Source organism: Mytilus edulis, chromosome 12 (genome assembly GCF_963676685.1).
Source record: "Mytilus edulis chromosome 12, xbMytEdul2.2, whole genome shotgun sequence".
Lineage (NCBI taxonomy): Eukaryota > Metazoa > Mollusca > Bivalvia > Mytilida > Mytilidae > Mytilus > Mytilus edulis.
In genome coordinates this window covers 77,434,706-77,458,289 of record NC_092355.1, presented here as the reverse complement: position 1 = coordinate 77,458,289, position 23,584 = coordinate 77,434,706, and the positions used below count along the sequence as shown (strand labels likewise).

General features: G+C 32.2%; 1 protein-coding gene across 1 annotated transcript in view; it reads left to right on the top strand.

Moving 5' to 3' along the window:
* Window positions 1-21,957, top strand: part of LOC139497210 (uncharacterized) — a 49,989-nt gene extending 28,032 nt beyond the window's left edge. The window contains exons 9-13 of the mRNA XM_071285326.1: window positions 3,605-4,816; window positions 5,159-5,239; window positions 6,560-6,640; window positions 14,978-15,446; window positions 17,273-21,957. Coding sequence (XP_071141427.1) covers window positions 3,605-4,816; window positions 5,159-5,239; window positions 6,560-6,640; window positions 14,978-15,446; window positions 17,273-17,307 — 1,878 coding nt within the window. The 3' untranslated portion in view covers window positions 17,308-21,957. The remainder of the gene's footprint in view (window positions 1-3,604; window positions 4,817-5,158; window positions 5,240-6,559; window positions 6,641-14,977; window positions 15,447-17,272) is intronic.
* The last annotated feature ends 1,627 nt before the right edge of the window (window positions 21,958-23,584 follow it).

Sequence of the window (23,584 nt, the reverse complement as noted above, 5' to 3'; positions counted from 1 at the left end):
TGTATGACTTCCCGGACATATCTTACCAGTACAAAGTTATCTCTTACAGAAAACCTTTAGGTAAGCGTACAAGGTACGTAGTACAGAATGTGAGCGCAAGTTCAAACTCTTCAAAGTTCCAGGCATATAAACGTTGAAGATATGCGACACAGGTCTATATTTTGATATTTGAAAACAAAATTGTAGGCATATGAATTAGCTTCACATTCTACGTGATATTTTTTTTCAAAACTACTAGTCCTAGCTAGAAAACTTATTTGCAAAAACAAAACGGACCAAAATGACATTCTGCAGATTTTGTATCTATAAATAAAATATTATACCTACCTGCCTACCCATAACAAATAATATACCGAGCCAAGTTATTTTAATGGGGAAAAAAATAAAATATTTTACCTACCTACCTACCCTGTTTCAAAACATAGGGTCGGAAAAGGGCAAACAAACAATATTTTAATTTAGGCCTGACAGAGATGTTTATTTTATTCAACAGCTAGCTTTATGTCAAAAATCGTCAACAAGTAAATGTGTAAATCCAAGTTGAAACATATTAAATGACAAACAACATTTGACAAACAATGGCTGCCATAAATAAACAGGAAGTGTGGGAAAATACTAAAACCAGATCAAATCCGGAAACGAACAAGTATATAATTCTGGGTTTGTCAATCAAATACAGTTAATAAAAAATGAAAAGAACCAAACATGTGACAGCTATCATAGCAACACTAAAATTGAAAAGTAAAAGATATATATAAAAGAAAATAGAAACAGGATTTATTTTAGTTCACAAATTTTCATGTCAAAATAAAAAAAAATAGCAATCCTTTAAAAAGTTAGAACTCATTATTTTGATACTCAAATAAACTTTAATGCCATATGTTGTTATATTTAAAAACAAATTTAATGAACTAAACACACTAAAACTAACATCTGGTATATTGATTGTTTTTCCCAATTTCATTGAAAACTGCGCTAAAAAATTCCCAAAACTGGCCAGGGTCCTTTTTCCCAAAATACCCAGATAAACCCCTGGTATTGTGTTTGTTCTGCTTTTAAATGATTAATTATTTTATGTAGTAAAAAAAAAAAAATATTTTATGTAAGAAGTGTTTGCGTTTTTTTAAGTGGGGTTCGTGTTGTTTTTTCTGTAGTTTTCTATGTTGTGTCATGTGTACTATTGTTTTTCTGTTTGTCCTTTTCAGTTTTAGCCATGGTATTGTCAGTTTATTTTCGATTTATGAGTTTGACTGTCCCTCTGGTATCTTTCGTCCCTCTTTTAAGGGTATAAAATATATTATGTAAATCGTGCAGAAGCAATAATTCAAGATCTGCCTTTTCTGAAAATCGGCTACGAGGTTGCCGCAAATGTGAACATTTGTTTGCCGAAGGTCACTGATAGCGGTCAACATTGGTGAATACATTTCAGGTTTTCTGGCGAACTAAAGAGATTGCTGTAAATTATATTATTTCATCTTAATTACGCACACTGTATGTCAATTATAGTTTTTCACCTTTATTACACACAGTGTACGTATTTATTACATTGATTTCCCAGTAAAATAAAAACCGATAATTTACCATGTGAAATAAAAACCGATAATTTACCATGTGAAATACACATGGTAATTCCATGTGAAATACACATGGTAATTTCACTACTCTGACATCATACAATAATAGGTGTTGCCATGACGTCGGATCAAAATAGTGAGTGCCTTGCATTTTCTAATTATTTCAGAAAACGCCATTTGCCTATGTAATTATAATATAAAGAAAAATTAAGGTAGATTTATGTTATACCGACATATTAGATTGTACAATCTGTGTACAAAATCAGTCTAGTTATTTGTCCAAATCTGCAAAATTGAAGACAGAATTGCAATTTATTGGTTAGACTTTTTATCTAGATAAAGAAAACTTGGTGGTATTACTAACTCAAAATATTTTAACAAATATCAAATTTTGTGTTTTTAAAATCATTATACCCCCGCTTTAAAAAAGGGGGGGGTATACTGTTTCACCTCTGTCTGTCCGTCCGTCAGTCCGTCCGTCCGTCAGTCCGTCCGTCCGTCAGTCCGTCCGTCCGTCCGTCAGTCAGTCCGTCCCATGAAACTTTCATCACATTTTTCTCAGGAACTACACATCCACCCTTTCTGTAATTTGGTATCAACATTTATATATGTCAGCCATACCGTGTGATGCGTTTTCAGATTCATCACTTGACAACTTCCTGTTTACCGAACACTTGTCTGATTTTACACATGATAGCCAAGTTGAAAATTTTCGTCACATTTTTCTCAGGAACTACAATACAAGGATTTCTGAAATTTGGTTTCAGGATTTATATAAGTCAGCTATACCGTGTGATGCGTTTTCAGATTCATCACTCGACAACTTCCTGTTTACCGAACACTTGCATATTTTTACACTATTAATATTATCCACTTGCGGCGGGGGTATCATCAGTGAGCAGTAGCTCGCAGTTTCACTTGTTTTTTTTTAAATAAGCCAGTTAAAGGGAAATAATTCCATTAGTAAAACATACATACTGATTTGATAAAAATCTTGATATGTTTTCTTGTAGCAAGAAAACAAGTTTGATGACACAACTTTTCTCTTTATTTTTTTAAAGCATATTATGAAATCTATCTTCTCACACAATTTATTGAAACATTCTATCTCACAGAATATTGTTTATGCACACAAATATTCATTCCCATGAACAGTAACCAAATTTAAGCAATTTTCCACGACTCATAGCTTGGAAAATAGCACGGTGACCCATACTTTTTATTATAAATTTGAAAAAAAGCATAGTTAAAACTTCATTATGACAACGTATTAGAAAATTCTATCTTAAGAAATATTTACTTACATGACATAATCTACCTTAATAAAAAAAAATGTTTTGTTCGGTCACTTGTTGCATATATTTCTCTATTTGAATTCTTTGCTTATGTGTTTTATAAGTAATATACTTAACATTGAGCTTCAAAAACAGTTATCTCATTGGTAATCATACCACATGTTCTTTTTATGCCCCACCTACGATAGTAGAGGGGCATTATGTTTTCTGGTATGTGGCTCCGTTCGTCCGTCCGTCCGTCAGGTTAAAGTTTTTGGTCAAGGTAGTTTTTGATGAAGTTGAAGTCCAATCAAATTGAAACTTAGTACACTTGTTGATTATGATATGATCTTTCTAATTGTAAAGCCAAATTAGACTTTTGACCCCAATTTCACAGTCCAATGAACATAGAAAATGAAAGTAGAAGTTTCAGGTTAAAGTTTTTGGTCATGGAAGTTTTTGATGAAGTTGAAGTCCAAACAACTTGAAACTTAGTACACATATTCCCTATGGTATGATCTTTCTAATTTTAATGCCACTTTCTAATTTTAATGCCAAATTAGATTTTTTACCCAATTTTATGGTCCATTAAACATGAAAAATGATAGTGCAAGTGGGGCATTCGTGTACTTAGGACACATTCTTGTTTATATTTGCGATATTTTCAAAAGATTCATTTGTATAATATTCTTCTGTAAGAACTTAGCAATAGAAAACCACACAAAATACCAAGAATGCTAATATTACGTTTTGTAGGTCGAGAAAGCATACAAAGAAAGCCTGTTAAAATACACCAATGAACTAGCAGATGATGAACGTGGTCATTTAAGGTGTGAATACTTCATTTCCAATAAAGACGATGAATGTAGTGCATTCCAGCAGATAAGACAGAACATTCTAAAATTAGCCAGAGGAATGAGAACCTGGAACATGAAATATCCATTAAAATTCATTCAACTGGAACAACGACTTCAAGAAAAGAAAAAAGACTTACCGATCATTTCCTATCAGAAAATTAAGGACTATTCAACTGATATACCAGAGCCTTTAAGTGAGGAAGAACTGATATTATTTCTAAAATTTCACCATGAACTCAGAGCTTTAGTGTATTTCAAGGATCTATCCGAATTTATCATTTTAGATACACAATGGTTGTCTGATGCTTTTAGATGTATAGTAACAGCACAGAAATTTCGAATTAATATCAGAAATCAAAAAGAATGGAATGATTTTTTTCAACGAGGCAAATTAAAAAATGCAGTTTTAGAAGATATATTTAAAAATGAAACAACAATTGTGTATGAACATAAAGACTTTATCTTGAAAGTTATGGAGAAATTTGATATAATTATACATCCAAACAAATCAGAGGATGTTGATGAAAACCATTGTTACTATGTACCCTGTATGATAAAAGAACAATGCCCGTGTGACATCTACCAAATGTTTAAAGTGCCAGAAGATACACGTCACAGGTCCACTTGGTTGTGTTTCAAATTTGGGTTTCTACCACCACATCTTAAGAATCATTTAATTGCATCACTGAGCCGAAGGTATGCTATAGCACAAGTCGGTATATCAAATCAGAAGAAAATGCAGATTGCTATTTTCCGGAACATTGTGGTCTTTGAGTTACAGAAGACGAAATTGAGAAAATTGCTTGTAACGACATGTCCAAATTCAATTCAGATACAAGTTTTAGAATTTGGGAAAGGTATTGAAAGAGGGTTGTTAAAGGACATCGCTGACTTTGTTGAGATGGAATTAGAAAAGATAATTCATACGAGATTCAACATGTCAAATGTAAAATTTGAAAAAAAGTGGGAATGTGGTCTTACAAAACCAGAGTTTGTAACAGGTATCAATGACTTTGGTGGAGAGCAGATGACAGAATACTATTGTGAAACATGTAGAAAAACCCACAAGTTCGTGGATGAATGGTCAGGTTTACAAATGGAATCTCTATGCGTAAGTGAACATTATACCTTTAAAGAAATTTGTTTGCAATTATTTGGTCTGGTAGGTTAATCTTGCAAAGTGAGACACATGTATGAAACCTTTGAGGGAATAGCCACAACAGTTTAGTGTTGCATGTAATGTGAGATCAGAAATAGACGATAAGAAATTAAGAGGTATTGCTGAACAACTATGATATATCAAATTAAGGACACCAATGACAATGCATAAAGAAAGAAAAAAGACTTCCCAACAGAAAACTAATGATTGAGTAGCATTACATTGTGACTGATTTGTGTGTTGACATTGAAATATTGGATGTTCTTAACTATTATAATTTGGATATCATTTCAGTTTCTCCATTGTTCTAATGATGCTGAACACTCAAATCCTCATCTAGAACCCCCCAGTAAAAAAACAAGAATGTCCACACAGGTAACAAGCTATGATTGATTTATTTAAAAAAAAAAACCTATCAGTGATTAATGTTGCAGATTTATTACAATTATGAACAAATAATCACTCTTTGAATATCTAACATGTTAAATCATTCTTCTGAGACAGATCTCATGACCTTGATCAAGTATGTCTACTTATAAATATCTTTAGAATAGTACTGCAATCAGTATATGTTTTGATTTCAAGAAAGACCAGTGACAAAACAAACAAAAAGGTTGCTAGTCATATTTTGTCATAGTTCTGGATATACATTTTTACAGTAACAGTAAAAAAATGTAAACTTAAATTCTTCCAGTTTCTTTAAACTGTATCAGAGTACATACTTAGACAAAACAAAAAACTCAGAGAAAAAATGCAGTAACCAAGTATTTTTAAAATGATACGGTGAGTGTACATTCAGCCATGGTTCATTGATTTTGAATATTTTGCAGAACTTACATGTTTGGAATAAATAAATATTGCTATTTTAATTTCAGCATATAAATTTTACCATCAAAATAGCAAAAAGACGAGACATATATCTCTGTGTTAAAGTCATATGAAACGAGTGACTAGGGAAAAATAATGTTTATCCAATTTTTTAACCAACATGCATGTATATGTCATAAACTTAGTCTTCTGTGCACTATTTTATCATTTTTAACCGGATTTTTGTGACAAAAATGTCGGTTATTGATTTGGGAATGTACGGCGGTCGGTTGGTCGGGCGGGCGGGTGGCAATCAAATGTTGTCCGTGCATTAACTCATGAACCGTTCAACCAAAGATTTTTAAATTTTAATATGTTGTTACTGACAACTAAATGAAGGTCAAGTTCAATAATGGCGATTTAAAGAATTTTCTTCAGGAAAAAGTATATGTACATAAGTTTTATAATGAAAACTATCCATTTAGGTATAAAAAAACATATGCATCATTTTTTTTTAAATTTGAGGTTTCATATGACTTTAACAGTTTATTAAATTTAGAATTTATTAAGAAACTAAGGTTTCAACCTACAAAGTTGACCTTAGATGGATTTGGCTATTATTTTTAGGTCTTGTTTGGTCATATAGCTTTTCAAATGTTTGGTTTCTTATACATTAATGACTCAAATATTTAGCTTTGAGTATTCCTGATGAAGGTAAATCCAACAAAAAATATTTTTTTGACGAATAAATTGCATAAAGTGTTGTTTTCATTTATTATGTCAACAAGCATTCATATCTTTAACTACAAAAACGGAACCCACATCTAGGACTTCTTTGTCAGGTAAACGCATTCAATTTTAATTTACAATAAACAATTTAATTTGTAGATACGTTGCTCCTTCCAAGCTGGTATGCAAGCATTTGCAGATGTAACTGCAGAGCCAACTAGAACAGGCAGTTTGACTGGGGTATGTAGATCAAAATAGAACCAATATTTAAAGATATTTAAAAGATCTATCAAGAGTTATTTGGTGATCTTTCATGGCTTATTTCAGGATAATTGAAAGATCTTGTGTCCAAGTTTTGAGTAAAAGGATCTGAAAACACTTTGATGTTCTCTGTTATAAAGAACTTTTTGGATCTTCTGGTTTTGTCAGATTAGTTAACACCTTCAAAAGTTTGGACGATGTAATTTCATTGCCTGATGTAAGGACACAGTATCTGTATTATAAGAAGATTGGATTTATTAAGTTGACAGAAATAAATATGATGATGATGATGATGACAACAAAGTTTACCAGAACTACTAATGTTCAAAACAATACAATAATATTATGATTGCTTGCATGTTATGGAACTGAATGATTTTCGATGGGCTTGTTCTACATTGGCTAGAGGTAAAAAGGGGGGTTGAGGTCTCACAAAACATGTTTAACCCTGCCACATTTTAGCGCCTGTCCCAAGTCAGGAGCATCTGGCCTTTGTTAGTCTTTGTATGTTTTTAGCTCACCTGTCCCGAAGGGACAGGTGAGCTTATGCCATCACTTGGCGTCCGTTGTCGTCCGTCGTCGTAAACTATTTCAAGAATCTTCTCCTCTGAAACTACTGGGCCAAATACTTTCAAACTTTAACTGAATGTTCCTTAGGGTATATAATTTATAAATTGTATCCGAAGTTTTGATCTATCAACAAACATAGTCGCCATTGCTAAAAATAGAACATAGGGGTCAAATGCAGTTTTTGGCTTATAACTCAAAACCCAAAGCATTTAGAGCAAATCTGACAGGGGTAATATTGTTAACAGGTCAAGATCTATCTGCCCTGAAATTTTCAGATGAATCAGACAACCCGTTGTTGGGTTGCTGCCCCTGAATTGGTAATTTTAAGGAAATTTTGCTGTTTTTGGTTATTATCTTGAATATTATTATAGATAGAGATAAACTGTAAACAGGAATAATGTTCAGCAAAGTAAGATTTACAAATAAGTCAACATGACGGAAATGGTCAGTTGACTCCTTTAGGAGTTATTGCCCTTTATAGTCAATTTTTAACCATTTTTCGTAAATCTTAGTAATCTTTTACAAAAATCTTCTCCTCTGAAACTACTGGGCCAAATACTTCCAAACTTTAATTGAATGTTCCTTAGGGTATCTAGTTTGTAAATTGTATCCGAAGTTATGATCTATCAACAAACATGGTCGCCATTGCTAAAAATAGAACATAGGGGTAAAATGCAGTTTTTGGCTTATAACTCAAAAACCAAAGCATTTAGAGCAAATCTGACAAGGGGTAATATTGTTTATCAGGTCAAGATCTATCTGCCCTGAAATTTTCAGATGAATCAGACAACCTGTTGTTGGGTTGCTGCCCCTGAATTGGTAATTTTAAGGAAATTTTGCTGTTTTTGTTTATTATCTTGAATATTATTATAGATAGAGATAAACTGTAAACAGAAATAATGTTCAGCAAAGTAAGATTTACAAATAAGTCAACATGACGGAAATGGTCAGTTGACCCCTTTAGGAGTTATTGCCCTTTATAGTCAATTTTTAACCATTTTTCGTAAATCTTAGTAATCTTTTACAAAAATCTTCTCCTCTGAAACTACTGGGCCAAATACTTCCAAACTTTAATTGAATGTTCCTTAGGGTATCTAGTTTGTAAATTGTATCCGAAGTTATGATCTATCAACAAACATGTTCGCCATTGCTAAAAATAGAACATAGGGGTCAAATGCAGTTTTTGGCTTATAACTCAAAAACCAAAGCATTTAGAGCAAATCTGACGTGGGTAATATTGTTTATCAGGTCAAGATATATCTGCCCTGAAATTTTCAGATGAATCAGACAACCTGTTGTTGGGTTGCTGACCCTGAATTGGTAATTTTAAGGAAATTTTGCTGTTTTTGTTTATTATCTTGAATATAATTATAGATAGAAATAAACTAAACAGCAATAATGTTCAGCAAAGTAAGATCTTCAATTGACCCCTTAAGGAGTTATTGCCCTTTAAAGACTTTTTTCACAATTTGTTCATCATGTTGACTTACTTTAAAAAATCTTCTCCTTTGAAACTGCTGTATCAATTTCAGCCAAACTTAGGCTAAATGAGTTTCAGAGTATCTAGTATAAATTTTATATTTTATTTCCTTGTATGTCAAGAAACATTGCTCCTATGGCTAAAATAGAACATAGGAGAAAATGATTATTTTTTTTTGGCTTTTGAAGAAAATAGGACGATCCAAAAAACATTTAGATAAATTGAAAAGCCAAAATAATCATTGATGAGAGATTTAATCAAAAGAATTAAGGTGAGCGATTCAGGCTCTTGAGAGCCTCTTGTTATTTAGTGGCCAGCTGAAGCCCGCCTCTGGGTTAACATGATGCACTTCTCTGGGTGCGAGAATTTCTCGCTGTAACTCAATACAAGTTAAACATTTGTGCAATCGATCTTCAATCGAGGTCAAATTATTTTTGCAAATGTGCTTTGTCTATATGACTTTTTTGTGTTTCTTTGTTACATATATGACATTGGTCTCTACTTATACATTCCGTCATTTTGTTATTTGTGTGATATGGTAAAAAAAAAAATTATTCATGTCTGTCATTTTTGCTAATGTGCTCTGTCTATATATACCTTTATGTGTTTCTTTGTTACATATTTGTTTGTTTTTATAGTGATTGAGATTATAACACAATGTTGACTGCTGTACCCCAATTTTTTACATTTTTACCTATTATGTCTGTTTGTTTTATTCCCACATCGTTGTCAATATAATGGAATGTTGTGCGACTGTCATACAAGTGAGAGGTATAGCTAGCTATAAAACCAGGTTCAATCCACCATTTTCTACATAATAAAATGCATATACAAAGTCAGGAATATGACAGTTGTTTTCCATTCGTTTGATGTGTTTGAGCTTTTGATTTTGCCATTTGATTAATGTCTTTCTGTTTTGAATTTTCCTTGTAGTTCGGTATTTTTGTTATTTTACCTTTTACAGGTTTCATATTTTGTTGATCCAAATGGGGTTGAATTTGTATCTTCCAAGACTGTAATATATCAGAGAGGTTTTGAGCTCACTTTTGACTGGGTAACCAAACTTGCTACAAAATGGAATTGTAAATCAAGTCTGTTTTTTTAATTGAAACTCAAATGAAATAAGTTACCCTTTTTTTTATATTAAACTAAACAAATTGTTAACTTATGCTGATTTAATTTGTTCAATACCTAAATGCAAAAAGCTAATTTCTGTTGTAGTATTATCAAAATTGAAAAAAACCCAAAACATTGGTGTTTGAATTTCAAAATCAGACAGATAAGTGACCAGCAAGAGACTCCCTCAATACGCAATTTAAAAGGTTTAATTTTGGCGTCATAAAACTGTCAGAGGGCAAAGTCTTTAGTGGCGAAAAGGAAAATGAATATCTTGTATTTATTGTCTGTCTGTCATCTGATATTGCTTAATCATAGAAAAATATATATGTAATATTCAGATTAACGTCCTGTCTCAAATCAACGTCCGTTCTGCAAATCAATGTCTAAATCTGACGTCACAATAACAAAATATTCAAAATTAATTTATTGTTCTCTAATGGATGCCCGTTTTACGAATTTGCCACAATACCTTTATTAAATGACGTCGTTGATGGCTTCAACAATGGACACAATACATAATGAAGGATATGTTTTGGTGAGAAAAAGGAAAATGGAATAAAGAAAGTCATTACAATTCAAAATGTATGGAGGCAATTAGTTTCTTAAATTAGCAAAACAATAAAAATGATGTAAATAAAGATCAATGTAATAACAATAATGCTAAGCTGCATTAAAAATATTCCTTCTGCAATTCTACGACAGGTTGACAATTTGATGTCGAGAATTAAAATCTGTAATAATGGTTAAAGGTTGACAGCGGACAGATTGAAAGTTCCACAGGTCGACAGGTTGACAGTTATAACATGTATAAGTCAAGACTTAATGAATATTATTCCAAAAGAAAACAAAGCAATAGTAAGCAGTTTGTTTTTATCAGATTGTCAACTTGTTAATTTATGATTTTTTTAAACCTATGTACTTGTTTAATTGTAAAATTAAACCTGTCAACCTGTCGACCTGTTAATCTTACCACTTGTCAACCTATCAACTTTTTTACTTGTCGACTTTCTAGTGTCAACCTGTCGCCTTCTCAGTCTGTCATCTTATGTACATATAAACAAATTTACTTCTTGAGTTAAACCGATTTACTCCTCTGTTCTTCCTATTAAACTATAGTACCGTTTATCCTACTTGTTCCAACATCTGTTCAACATTTCTGGTTGAAAAAATCTCTATGTCTGTAACTGTTTGAAAAGTTATTTGTTTAAGAAAACGTGTGATGTTAGGGAATCCAGATTAACATAATTTTTACTCGGAGGTATTGAAAAAAAATGTAACGATATCGGAATGGTATTTGTAATGTTATTTTCATTCCTATTTTGGGTTTAGTAATATACTAAGATATAATAAAGCATTCTTCTTTCGTCCTTAAACAGGAATCACATTTAGATTATCATAACTGAATCTTCAACCGAGTTAGACAAAGTTGAAAATAACGTCACATGCATAAATAATAAGTGCTTCAAAACGTGATAAAGTAAGCAGTGATGTAGAAGAAGACACTGAATTGATTGATTGACGGTTGATTAACGTCCAGTGGGAAATGTTTCTTGCATGATACAATACAATTTTGAAGAAAAAAAAATTGACACATTTGATGAACCCGTCGGAAAAGGTTAAAGATTCTGTTTCGTGGGAAAATTATATACACATTCTAAATACAGTACATTTTGTATGGTGTAAATGTGTGACCAGGTACATAATTCAGAAGTAGAAGCTAAACAAATGTAGTCCTAATGAATAAGCCGTAAAAACTTATAGGTATGATACCACCAACTCATAGTACGTCACATCCAGTTGCATACGAAAAAGGGTAGACAAAAATATTCCCTTGAATTTGACAGATATAGGAAATTAATCCTACATTTCATTGCAGTAAAACAATTCTTGGTTATAAACCTATATCTTGGGTGTTACAAAGCACCATTATTTTTTTGCTTGAGAATATTTTGGAAACTTGAGGTTACATATGGTTACCTAAGTTTGTACACAGGTAAAAAAAAAAGAGGTGAAAATTCAATGGTTTACTTCCAGTGATGGTTATTGTCTTGCCTTCGACGAAAGTCGGGATTGCTATCTGATGACAACAGCGGCGTACACTATTTGTATAAAGCTTTATATTTAAGAAGGTGGAACGTCTATATGTCCGTCAGGCAGGATTCACCTGACCTCGACCTCATTTCATTGTTTATTGGCAAATGCTAAGTTTTTGTGTTTTGGTTTGTTTTTCAAGTACTATAAACAGTAGCCTAGGTCAACTATTTTTTGGTGTATGCAAATGATTGCAAGAGGTATATGTCAGTCTGATATGTTTCATCTGACCTTGACCTCATTTTCATGGTTCATTGGTCAATGACAGTTTTTAGTCTTTTAAGTCAGTTTTTGAAACGCTTAAAGTAATAGGTCAGCTATATTTGGTGTATGAAACAATTGTTAGGTGTACATTGTCTGTCTGGAAGGTATTATCATCATTATCTGATCTTGACCTTATTTTCATGGTTCATAAGGTAAATGATACATTTTCGTAATTTTGTCAGTCTATCAGTTTGATACGACTGTCATACAAGTGAGATGTTTAGCGCTATAAGCCAGGTTCAGTCCACCATTTTGTACATTTGAAAATGCCTGTACCATGTCAGGAATATGACAGTTGATGTTCATTCGTTTGATGTGTTTTACCATTTGATTAGGGACTTTACGATTGAATTTTCCTTGGAGTCCAGTATTTATTTGACTTTTTTTCAGATACTATAAACAACAGTACAACTATATCATGTATATGTGGTGTAATAAATGATTGTTAGGTGTACATGTCTGTCTTGCCTGGTTCATCTGACCATGACCTCATTATCATAGAACATTGATAATGTTATGTTTATGTGATATTTGTGGTAAAACCTTCATCTTACAGACTTTCAACATAAATTCTATGATAAGTAAAACAGACGAGACATTTTAGTGTGTGCACTCTTGTTTTATTATAACTATAGTACTGGACAGGATTAAACTTTACTCATGCCAAGTATTTCTTTATTTGAAACAAAGATCAGTTCTGCACAATTTTAACAAAAACTAATTGGGGAAAATCAATGGTGGTATTACACCTATATACCAAGTGCAGGACGGACAGTCGCAGGGACACGGGTAAAACAATAGGCTCCAGGCATTTGGTCCAGCAAGCAAAATATACATTAGCGTATATGATGATGTACATTTGTATTATTTTATTAGGCATTTGATGACAAAATATCTTCTTGAATAAGCAGTTCATAATAGAATACAAATTGACGGTATTTAAGATACTATGAATCGTGAAAATTTGAAAATATTGCGAACATTTTACACGATCATGTTATACAAATATTATGTATAAGTATTTGTTTTTTTTATTTAAAGGAGTAGGTCCGGTAAGGACCGATTTTAGCGTCAAATTTCAGGTTCATTTGACGAAAGATTTTGACCACTTTTTAAACATTTAAGTGTCTATTTCATTTGATTCAATTAGTTTATGTGAAAGATTTTAACTGAGTTAGTCATTAAAAACGATCCGATTCAAGCTCAGATATGAAAAATCTACCAAATATGGCTATAAATGTCACTTTTCAGATGGTTTTTGTCAAATGAAAGTGGCCGCAGTCGTGTTCATCCTCAACCTTTATATATGTTATGTATTATCATCAAATACAACTTACATTTCAATATTAAGGATGAACACGAATGAAGCCACTTTCGTTTTACACGGAAACCGTCTAAAATTTAACTAAAAAGCTAGAATTAGGAATATTTCAGTCATTTAGCATGACTTAATGTACTACTACACGATATATGTGGATTGTATTGTCAAACACAGCCATATTCATGTAGCAGAAGCATTATTCTGTCCAAAGTTTACATTTTAACAATTTTGAAAAACTGCTATATTTTGAGGCTAAAAAGGGGTCTTACTGGGCCTACTCCTTTCACTTAGGTGTGATTTTTTCCATTTTTGATCTTTCATTTGAACCGCATCTATTATTTGTTTTTCTTTTGTAATTGAATACGAAATGTATAGAATGCGACGCTAAAATGAAGGTACATTTTAATATATAAGCATATACATATTTGCAAATTTGACATATAGAAACATTTATCTTTCAACTATTTCATACCAGACTGGACAAATTGTTTGTTTAATTTGTTCTAAGTTGTCATAAAACATCAGGATTTACGTTTGCCATCAATTGCATGGTTGTTTTCAACAGCAGAAACGATAACTTAACGCCATTCGGTATCGTGTAACAGTAAGGAGCTCGAGGTAGGGATAAGGTAATTATGGGCAATATGATTTAATTACAAGGTTTCAAAGTTCAAAGTTGCAACAATATAAAGATTATGTGATTTGTTTCTAAGTGATTACGGAAGGTACGTCTACAGATTTATATGAAAACTTAATTTAAGTAATGGATAGTCACGATAGTAGAGAAGTATAATTATCTTTTACTACAATAGTCAAACATTAAATCTTTGAGATTAGTCAATTTCAAGTGGTCATTAAACTGATGTGAATTTTTAACCGGATTTTTGTGTCAAAAGTGTCGGTTATTGATTTGAGGATGTACGGCGGGCGGGCGGGCGGGTGGGCAGCAACCAAATGTTGTCCGTGCATTTACTCATGAAGCCAAACCCTTCAAAATTTTAATATGTTGTTACTGACAACAAAATGGAGGTCAAGTTCAATAATGACGATTTTGACTTTTACCGTTCAGGAGTTACGGATCTTGAAAGTTTAAAAAATGTTGTGTCCGTGCATTTACTCATGAACCGTTCAACCAAACCTTTTAAAATTTCCTATTAGGAGTTTTGGTCCTTGTAATATTGATAAATGCCAGAAAACAAATAAATGTTAAAGAATCCGGTTTACTGTCATTTTGACAGCTCTTGTAATATTTTTTAACTTTATATTTTAACTTTGGTTATACTTTTTTCGGTTCATCAATATCGATGATGAGGATTAGTGTGGTGCATTGTTTGTTTGGTAGCACTATTTTGAAGATTTGACATAGCTTAAATAAATTATTTGTAAATGATCAGACTTTATTTTGGTACTGTTTAGTCCTGTACATATTTTACATCACTTCTAATTAAGCGTTTGATTTAATTTTTTTCAGTTTTTAAAGGAGGAGATCAATTTTGCAAAGATGGGGATGATTGTGCTGAATATTCTTGCTGATGTTTTATATGATCTATTGAAACAAGATAAACCTAACCTAGGTCCAAGGAGTGATTGTGATATCACATACTTGTACAAGGAGCTCAGAAAACTAAATAAGCATGTACCAAGCCATTGGTGGGGAGAAACATGGCAGAATATTCAGGTTACAGACACAGCTATTGGAGATGATATTGAACGCATACGACTTTTACGAAATGACCTACAACACTCGAAGACATTCAAACTCGATGATATACGGTTTAATGAGTCGTACTTTATAATTGTTAATCTTGTGGAAAGATTTGATTTACATAACAAACCAACAAGGCTGTATACTGACCAACTAAAAGAAATAATGGCCAAAACAGTTTCTGAAGAGGAAGTGAAACGTATTAAGCATCAGTTTATAAATGAATTAAAATTAGGTAAACTAACTTTCTTTTCATTTGATAGATTTCCATAATATTGAAATACATAGATTGTCTATTGGTAGTGAATAAACTCATCAGAGATACCAGGACGAAATTATTGTCTATTGGTAGTGAATAAACTCATCAGAGATACCAGGACTAAATCATTATAACGAAAAATCAATGAAACAGTTAAAGATACCTAACTTATAATTTGCACATTTCGTTGATGTAAAACTCACTAGTAGTGCTCAAATAAAAGCATTTGCAATTCCAAACAAATTACAATTTTGAAGAATATTAATGAATTTAAAATTTCAAAATGTTGTACCTAATACGGCTTAGTCAATTTATCTCTGCAGTAGAAAAACGTAAGTTTTTTTTAATATTTAAGCTTTTTATAAACAGTTTATTAAGAGCAAATGACCATATCAAAATGTCATGTAAATTAAGCATTGATGACTACTGGGCTAGTGCAACCAAGCACTGGCATCGACCCAGTGGTTATAAAAAAAAACACAAAAAGGTACTAGCTTACAATTTAGTGCACAAGAAACACATTTCGTCTACATAAGACGACGCATCAGTGGTACTCGAATCAAAAAAGTGTGGCAACCAAAACTCATTTACATAGTTGAAAAACAGTAATAACCAAAAATTCGGCCTTCTTTTACTTTAAGGGTCCTTATACTTTAAAGTAAGAGTTCATTTATGGATATTTTTGGTTAGGGTTAGGTTTTAGAGTTAGAGCTAGTGTTAGGTTTAGGTATGGGTTAGGCTAAGGTTTAGGGTTTAGGGTAGTATAGTATAGCTCTATATGGGTTGGGACCCCTAAAGTAAAAGAAGACCGAAAATTCTGAAAAGATGTGCTGAAAACACAATGTTCTCTCTGTCAATCAGTCTATGTGTTGAAAATACTTGCAGTGCTTAACTAAATCCTTGTGACATAGAAACACTTTTTGTCGATTCCAATAGATATATATAAGCTCTCATTAAGTGGTGAACATATAAATATTTGTCTTTAGATTTTAATTTTGAAGAATTCAAGAAAACGGGAACCCTGTTTTACTTGAAATGAAATCTATGGCTCCACAGAGAAACCTCTTTTTATCAATATTGTCATTTCAGATTACATGGATTAATTGAATAAATCGAAAATAAGTTAAATAATAAAGTATCTAGATTTATCTTCCAGAAAACACAACCACTACATTGTCAAGTGATTGTAAGGTCATCTTCAGTTGGGAAATTTGGTGTTTGATCTAAACATTTCTTGTCTTCACATCTGTTTGAAACTGATCGTAAATTTGTCCATAGATTTATGAGTTATGAACAGCGGTATACTATTGTTGCCTTTATTTACAGTTTTGTAGATTTTATATTGGAGGAAACACACAAATTTTATTTTGTATAGACTAGCATGCAGACTCTGGCACAAACATGAAATTAAATATCCACAAAAAAAACCTAATTTTTCTTAGGTACCCGAAAATTGATATATACAACAATATATGTATCAACGAAACTACATGCCAGGTTAAGGTTTTGACAGAAAAATGTATGATACACTGACATTTGGAATTTGATTTTGTAAAACCACTACATTCTCGGGTTAAAGTAGATACTAATGAAACTGTGGAAACATTAACTTATATCTTTTTAATCATGTTTATTACAGTCAACAATCAACAGTCAAATTAAAACCCTAATTACGGTTCTGATTCTGATTTCACTGTTCACTGCTCATTAGAAATGATAATGTGAGCACCATAATGTCCTACAAACCTATTATTCTGTTATATAGAATTTTTAAAGTGATTTGTAGAATTCTTTACTTTCAGAAATGACAGTTGATATTGATATTGAACATCAATGAATATATCACCAACATAGAACATCAACCCAGAATCACTATTGTATAAAACTGCCCTTGAAGGCATGCAACTGTTATAGCTAGAAATGGGATACTTTACTCATGGTGCCAACTACAAAATAATTAAAACCGAGAATTTATGATTTCATAACAAGCCTAGGGCTATATTTCCAAAATGTCGCATTGTATGTCTACGTTTTAAAAAAGGAATCATGGAAAGTAAAATATTGGATAACCAATGTCACAATATGAACAGATGTTGAAATATCTAATATTAAAATGAATATATGTCTTAAATTAAGATAGAACCTCTTGTAAAATTCTGATCCAATTATATACTTCTTATAAATTGCAATATACATGTTAAATAATAAGTAACGTGTAAGTATTTTAATACTTAATTTATATTTACAAAACAAAAGTTGAAAAAGTTTTATTTGCTGGAATGGATATTTTTTAGTTTCGAAAGAAACCTCATTATCAAAACATGACACACGACAATCTGACTTATATTTCACATGCTCCATCATTCCGTGTTGATTGATTATTTTGACCGAGATCTATTAACTTCGACAACAAATTACCTAACGTTACTTTCAAAATGTTATATTAGCAGATAACCAAATGAACTCGACTCTACATAGGGTATTGTCCGAGTTATTTCTTCAAAAGAAAAACACATCGGTCTGAAACAAAATAACTCAATAAATGCATGTAATGCACTGTATCATTCACATTTCCTAGACCTTGTTGTATCAACTTCACAAATAATACAGGATGGTCTTGATGTATATATTTTGCGTAATGACGCTGTTTATCATCTTAACAACGTGTTATATTGTTGTTTTTTTTTTCATTTCTTTGTTCTATTATTAATATTACTTTTACTGTTGGATTGATTTTTGTGATATCCATTTAACGTACGTCGCTAGGTACTTATACATCCCGTCAATATGTTTGTACTATCTTTCATTTTTGCTGATATGTTTTGTATACTATGCGACTTTTTGTGTTTCGTTGGTTCTTATAACGTGACTCTGTACTTAAAAACATACTGTCGGTATGTTATTATTCTATTATATGTCATTATGTTACAAAAATGTATATTTCTATTATAAATTAGAAAATACTTGGAACCACAAACGCCTAAATTATTTAATTACGTAGTGGAATCAACCATTTATGGATTCTTATAAATTCTTTAGAAATTTTGACTATTTTGAATCTCGGTCTATTTCTTAAACTAAAGTCTGAAATGGCCAATATCTGTAGACTGTACTGATTTTTACTCGACCAGTCTGAATTGGTCTGAAATTTACTTGATAATACTGGACTGTAGTCTGAACCATACTTAACAGTCTGAATTTGTACTTGACCAGTTCCTAACATTTTTATACGAGTCTGAACCATGCTCGACCAAGTCAGAACCGTACTCGACCTAGTCTGAACCACACTCGACCTAGTCTGAACCATACTCGACCAAGTCTTAACCAACCTAGACCTATTCTTTGTATCTATCAACTGAATTTAATGAATTTAGGAAATATTTTTAATAAAAATGAAATTTGAACAACAACTTGATATTAACAATGTATTCAATATAGTATTGAAATTAAAATTTCACGATAATCAATCATAAAATAACTTTAACACAATATCAACCAACACTTACATAATAATATATGTCAACCTTAAAATACAAATAAAACAAGGACTTAGTTTAACATAGGACTCTATGTGAAATATATACAAATGTCTTCTTTTAGAGAACCACTGAATGTTCCTTATGAGGTGTTGACCAAGTGTTGTTACTTTGTAGCCGATCCATCATCCAGGATGGCCGCGGGGACATAGTTTAATTAGTTATCAAAGGTACCAGGATTATAATTTAGTACGCCAGACGCGCGTTTCGTCTACATAAGACTCATCAGTGACGCTCAAATCAAAAATATTTATAAACCCAAACAAGTACAAAGTTGAAGAGCATTGAGGATCCAAAATTTCAAAAAGTTGTGCCAAATACGGCTAAGGTTATCTATGCCTGGGATAACATAGCTCACTTATAGTGGGAAATGCATACAAATGACTTCTTTTAGAGAACCACTGAATGGAATGAAACCAAACATGGCATGAATGTTCCTTATGAGGTGCTGACCAAGTGTTTTTACTTTGTAGCCGATCCGTCATCCAAAATGGCCGCCATCAGGGGACTTGGTTTAACATAGGACCCTATCGGAAATATATACAAATGTCTTCTTTAAGAGAACCACTGAATGGAATGAAACCAAACATGGCATGAAAGTTCCTTATGAGGTACTGATCAAGTGTTGTTACTTTGTAGCCGATCCATCATCCAAGATGGCCGCCAGCGGGGGACTTAGTTTAACATAGGACCCTATGGGAAATATATACAAATGTCTTCTTTTAGAGAACCACTGAATGGAATGAAACCAAACATGGCATGAATGTTCCTTATAAGTTGTTGACCAAGTGTTGTTACCTTGTAGCCGATCCATCATCCAAGATGGCTGCCAGCGGGGGACTTAGTTTAACATAGGACCCTATGGGAAATGCATACAAAAGTCTTCTTTTAAAGAACGACTGAATTGAATGAAATCAAGCATAGCATGAATGTTCCTTTCCTTATGAGGTGCTGGCCAAGTGTTGTTACTTTAAACCAAATTTTATATTTTTTTATATGATTTCAAAAACCCAAGTAGAATCAGGTGAGCGATACAGGCTCTTGAGAGCCTCTAGTTTAAGCTAAACAGGATGTTGTAATTTTGAATAAATGTTATTTAGAATTTAATACCTCTGACCAGGTATGATCTTATTTATAAGTTTGCCCCAAGCAGAGGGTATACTTAATATTACACCACTACTCAGAAAAACAATTTTATTCATATATTTAATTTTATCCCTTTTTGATATAAATTATATATAATATATTATTTTTTTTCCTAAATATAATAATAGACATATTTCTAATATCAGGTTAAACAATTTATAAATTTTGTTGGCTGTTATTATAAATGTCAGTTAAAGAGAAAAATTGTTAACAGTTAAAAAAGTAGAGATATTCTAGTATGGTTCAGACTGGTCGAGTATTGTTCAGACCTTTGGTTATATATAAGTATGGTTTAAACTGGAAAAATAGGTCGAGTACAGATCAAGAATGGATTAAGACTGTTCCAGGCTGGTCGAGTAATAGTTCAGACTATTTTCAACGGCAAAGATAAGGGTCAAGTACAATTCAGTACAGTCGAGTACGGTTCAGACTGGGGTTGAATCATGTCAAGTTTAAGTCAGACCAATTCAGACTGGTCGAGTAAAAATCAGTACAGTCGAGCACAGATATAGGCCCTTTCTTACTCTTGTTGTATTTAATGTGATTCCATGTATGTGCTTGTATTATATCAATATTTTCGTCCTTATCGATTTGGCAGATTTGAAAATTTTTAATTTAATATTTAATAAGTAGAAATAATACTAACTAGTAATTTCACATTCTGCAAATACTTATAATTTGGTATCGCACAAGGTCGCAATTTTCTCTGTCTGTTTATAAAATATATACATTACTACGAATATGTACTGAATTGTATTATAGTTTGCAAAAATATAATTTATTTGTAAGTTAAAATGACCTTCTAACAAGCTCGCATTAAGTGCCGAGCTTTTTAAATAATTAAACTGTATCTGTCGAGAGTGGAGAAATATCGTTATACACGAGTTATAGTGTATGAATCTGTTTCTCTGATGATTTTTATCCTTTTTTTCAAAGATTTTTTGGGAACTTGTGCTCTTTATATACGACGTCATCAGACATGGTCGCATTAATTACGTTTATGTTGGTACTTCTTGTCTTCTGGTTTGTTTTTTTTGGTTAATAATTTGTGTTCCTCCTTTAAGTCTAAGATAAGACAACAATTGTGTTTTTTTAGTCGCAATACAGCATGCCTTTTCCAACTGATTTCTACTGTGTGCTCTTATATTCTGCTGTTGTACCTTTAGTTTAGGCAAGGGGAGGGTGAAAGACAGAGAAACACGTTTACTTCGCCGAACATTTCAAGGTTTTTACTGTATAATTTTGACAATTTTCATTTAGAGTTTACATCATATTATATTTCCATCTTATTGTTCTCATTTTAGAAGTCATATTGTGTACTTTTGACCATGAACCGCTAATATTAAGCTTTCATATAATGTATTTTTGTCATAACATAATTTACGTTAGGATTCACACATGGTAGGTCAAAGTATATTGATGTTAGTTCTGTTTTCCTGACATCGTGTTATATTGTCTCAATATTACATTTCAGTATTAAAATCATTGTGTTTATTACTGTATGATTACATTTAATGGTCCATATCTTCTTAATCCTCATTGTATGATTAACATATAAGGGACCACATAATGTTATTTGTTTTTAATTCACCTTTTAGGTTGCAAATCGTTCTATTTGTTACTATTGGATTCACATGTTTTGTGCTTTCCTGTTGCATGTGACTATGATTCACATGTAAATGTTATTTTTTTTTAATCGTAGTACTTTGTGTTGTTGTTTCTTAAATCGTTTTAAATCATGTTTTTATGACAATGCTGTCATGTATATATAAACAGTATCTGTATATTAAAGGGAACTAAATAAATGTTAGTTTTATTTGAACTGCAATTAATGAAAGCTAGTAGACACAGACCATCTTACGGCTTCCTTGAATCTATAAACTTTAGTGAAATAACGATAACTATTGGTGGCGCAACTTTAGGTTTTTATGACGAGAATGTAAGAATATGTATTGCTAGATATCGAGATTAAACCTGATCTCAAAAGTGAAGTAAGCCGTTTTCTACAATGAAACAAACAATGAAATCTAGATCATTTTCCCTGTTCATTTAAATAACGAACTTCGACACCATTTTTTTCTTGCACCAAATGAATTTCATGTCAAGTTGAACATTGATTTTTTTTTATAATCTTCCAAAATACTGACATTTTTATGACGTCTTCACACTAAATGCATTAGATGCTGGATGTGTACTGATTGATAATGAGGTCTAAAATGCATGCTTGTTTTTATTAGTTGTTAGTGGCTTTGATCTAGCTGTTAGTATATGCTAGAACTCACGTATCCGTATTTATCGTTTTGTTGTTGGGATGGAAAAGTACCCTGCCACGTCCACTTGTATTTGTAGTATTTGTTTCCATCTGAATAATGATATGTTTATCCTTTTTCGACTGATTTTTATAGTTCATTCTTATGTTGTACTGTTACACAACTGCCCCATGTGAGGGGAGGATTGGGATCCCGCGAAATTTTTTAACACCGTCACTTTAAGTATGTATGTGCCTGTCCCAAGTCAGGAGCTTGTAATCCATTGGTGGTCGATTGTTTAGTCTTACATATTTGTTTAATATAGGGTAATTGGACACATGTTTTAAACTAGATACCCTGATAATGATTGTGACCAAGTTTGGTTGAATCTGTCTCGGTGCTTTAACAGGTTGTCCGATTTGTCTGAAAGTTTCAGAGCAGATAGATCTTGACCAGACAAACAATTTGCTTTTAATGCTTTGGCTCCAGAGATATAAGCCAAATTCTCCATTTAACCCCTATGTTCTATTCTTTGCCATGGCGGCCATCGTTTTGTTGTCCGGGTCAACGGACACATATTTTAAGCTAAAAATCCCAATAATGGACTGTGGCCAAATTTGGTTAATTTAAAAAAAAAAAGTTTGGTTAAATTTAGTCAAATAGTTTCAGAAGAATTTTGTAAAAGGACGACTGACGACTAGTGATGAGAGAAGCTCACTTGGCCTTTTGGACCAGGTGAGCTAAAAATACATTCAAGATCAACAATTTACCAGTATAACTTGAGTCCGATATTATTTATAGATTATGCAAGTAACCGGCCACGTTCACTCTGTGTCGTATTTTTTTTTGTATCCATCTGATGAGTTCAGCTTTTTTCATCTGATTTTGATAGTTCGTTCTTAAATTGTTTGTACAAAAGAAACATAAATAATATAGTGGTTCATACAAAATTGTCAACATTGTTTTGTAATTTTAATCATTACAAACACACACACACACACACAAAAGGTCAACTACAAAAAAACATATAAAACGGGTCAATAGTTTTCAAAGGTGACCGGTAATTTGATACGTCAGACGAGCATTTCGTCTTCACAAGACTCATCAGTAATACCTGCCCCACACATTTCACTGACGTACGCCAGGTGTGGTAAAAAAAACATGTACGCTGCCAATACTCTAG